General features: G+C 31.5%; 1 protein-coding gene across 1 annotated transcript; it reads left to right on the forward strand.

Annotated features, from left to right (window-relative positions):
• The first annotated feature begins 566 nt into the window (after window positions 1-566).
• On the forward strand, window positions 567-1,248 carry LOC112592203. The gene is made up of 2 exons (XM_025336217.1): window positions 567-602; window positions 735-1,248. Exons 1-2 carry the CDS (start codon window positions 600-602, stop codon window positions 1,068-1,070), a joined length of 339 nt encoding a protein of 112 aa, XP_025192002.1. The 5' UTR covers window positions 567-599; the 3' UTR covers window positions 1,071-1,248.
• Window positions 1,249-2,413: the final 1,165 nt, after the last annotated feature.

Below are 2,413 nucleotides of genomic sequence, written 5' to 3' on the forward strand. Positions count from 1 at the left end.
GTGTGTGTGTGTGTGTGTGTGTGTGTGTGTGTGTGTGTGTGTGTGTGCGCGCGTGTGTGTGTGCTTATGTACGTTATGTGTGTGCGCGCGCGCGCGTGTGTGTGCTTATGTACGTTATGTGTGTGTGCGCGCGCGCGCGCCCGTACGTGTGTGTGTGTGTGTGTGCGCAAGCGTGTATGAGTGTGTGACACGATATTTATGGAGACAGGTGGGCTTTACTTCCTCGGAATTGGTATCCCTTGAAATTCGATTAACTTGCATAACCATGGCAACCAGCAGTGTTTGCTCAAAAAATCGATCCTTTGAACCGCCGAATCCAGCAAATAGCAATGGTTACAGTCTGTTGCTGTCAGTATTCTACAATGTCAGTCGGCGCGTGAACTAAATAATGTATATTATATCATATCCGCTTATGATATTATAACAAACTTTTTTTATTTTTAAATACAATATTAACGAGTTTCGCTTATTTGAAACTTTTAAATAGACACTGTTATTGTTACCTATGTTCTAGTTGTTCGAATACATTCGTTTCATTTAAATAAATCGTCTATTAGTTCAGACAACATTCTCAGATATAGATAAAGACAATACGTATTATGGTACGTCTATTATATTATATTTATTATTTGTTTTTCGATAAGACATTAATTTTGTATTTTCTTATATAATTTCACGCTCACGAATAACTAAGATATGATTATATCCATTTTTATTTATGTGTCTAATTACAGAAATATCTATCGGTCCCAAGGATGTTTGCACCATACCTAAAGGACAAGTTGTACCATAGTATTACGAGGAATGAAGAACAGACCTTAGTCAAATTTTCCTTGTCTTTGTACCTAAAATCGATGTTGCAGAGAGATGTCTCCGATAACCACCGTCGTAATGCAGGCATTCGTGATGACGACATCGACAACAGCGAAAATGGAGGCACAAATGGATACAGTGGCACAAACAGAAATGACAGCGGATACTATTGTGGTGCAAAGGCTCTTGGAGTGTCTAGCGGTTACAATGACGCTGGTGGGCCTGCAAACAATCGAATAAGCATCTGTTGCACTTAAGGTTACAAAGAAAACAAAAACGCGGGTAATTCCTAAACACATCTCGTAGTTTATTTCCAAGGAGTGAGGTGGGAAGGAAGTTCACGCATTCATCTGCTGTTTTCACTGTTTCTGCGCAGCCATTGTATATATACAAGTACTATCTACAGATATATATATGTATATTATACTATACTATAGGAATGTTTATTTAAACACCTTTGATCATCTGGAACCGTCCACCATTAGATATTAAGTGTTTATAATATTTTTTTAAATGTTATAAACTTAATTTTAAGGCATAATTTTAACTAGGTTTAATCGTTGTTTAAACGTATATATTATCGAATATTTGCACCTTATTAATGATTTTTACCACTTAAAAGTACAAAAGCAGTAGGTATATTATTTTATTCTTATAACGTACCTACCTAAACTCACAAAACAAAACCATATTATTTATAAGAATTTTTAATTTGCTATTCCGTTGCAGTATGAACCTTAAATGATCACAAATAATAAATTATTGCTATGCTATTAATAATTATGTAAATGATAGTAGAACACTTTTAAAAAAATTAAGCATCAATTATACTTTCTGATAATGAAATTAATTTGATTTTTTTCGCGAAAATTTAATATTAAAGTATAATTTAAAAAAATGAAATTAAAACAACTAGAGATAGGTAATACTGCACTGAGGCGTGGTAACCTATTTATATTATAGATTAACATATATCAACCTGTGGTAAGCAAATAATAAATCCTTTTATAAAAAAATTGGAAAAATCCGTATTGAAATTAAATAGTATTAAATTTCATAGGTACTAATAAAGTAAAGATCAATAAATGAAAAATTTAATTCTTGATAAAAAAAAAAAAATGATAAAGGTTAATTTTTTAGGTGTGTACAAACGTGTTATAATACTATTATTCGGTGTACTTCGTTCAGTTCCGTATTGCTATAAATCAATATAGCGTGCTGAATGATTTTTAGACTCGACAAACTACCCCTGTACAATGAGATCATGTACTCGCAGCTTTTAAACATTTTTCTTCTAAATAGTAATTATTGCATAAATCCATTGTCCAATATCCAAGTACTATTTCTCCTAATCGCAAATTTGGACCGAAACAATTTCCTAAAAACTTTTTGCACACTGATATAATATTATAAATAAATAATAAAAATAGACATAAGTTAATTAAGTATAATAAAATTATTATATTATTATACAGATTTTAAGCAAAGAAAATTAAGTTAATATCATTAACAAGGCCATCACACTAGGACCTTGATATATTATAGAAAGGTTAATTTTTAGGTGTATTACAAACGTGTTATAATACTGATATAATATTAT

This window comes from Melanaphis sacchari, unplaced genomic scaffold (genome assembly GCF_002803265.2).
Source record: "Melanaphis sacchari strain LSU unplaced genomic scaffold, SCAv2.0 Contig15_pilon_pilon, whole genome shotgun sequence".
Taxonomy (NCBI): Eukaryota; Metazoa; Arthropoda; class Insecta; order Hemiptera; family Aphididae; genus Melanaphis; species Melanaphis sacchari.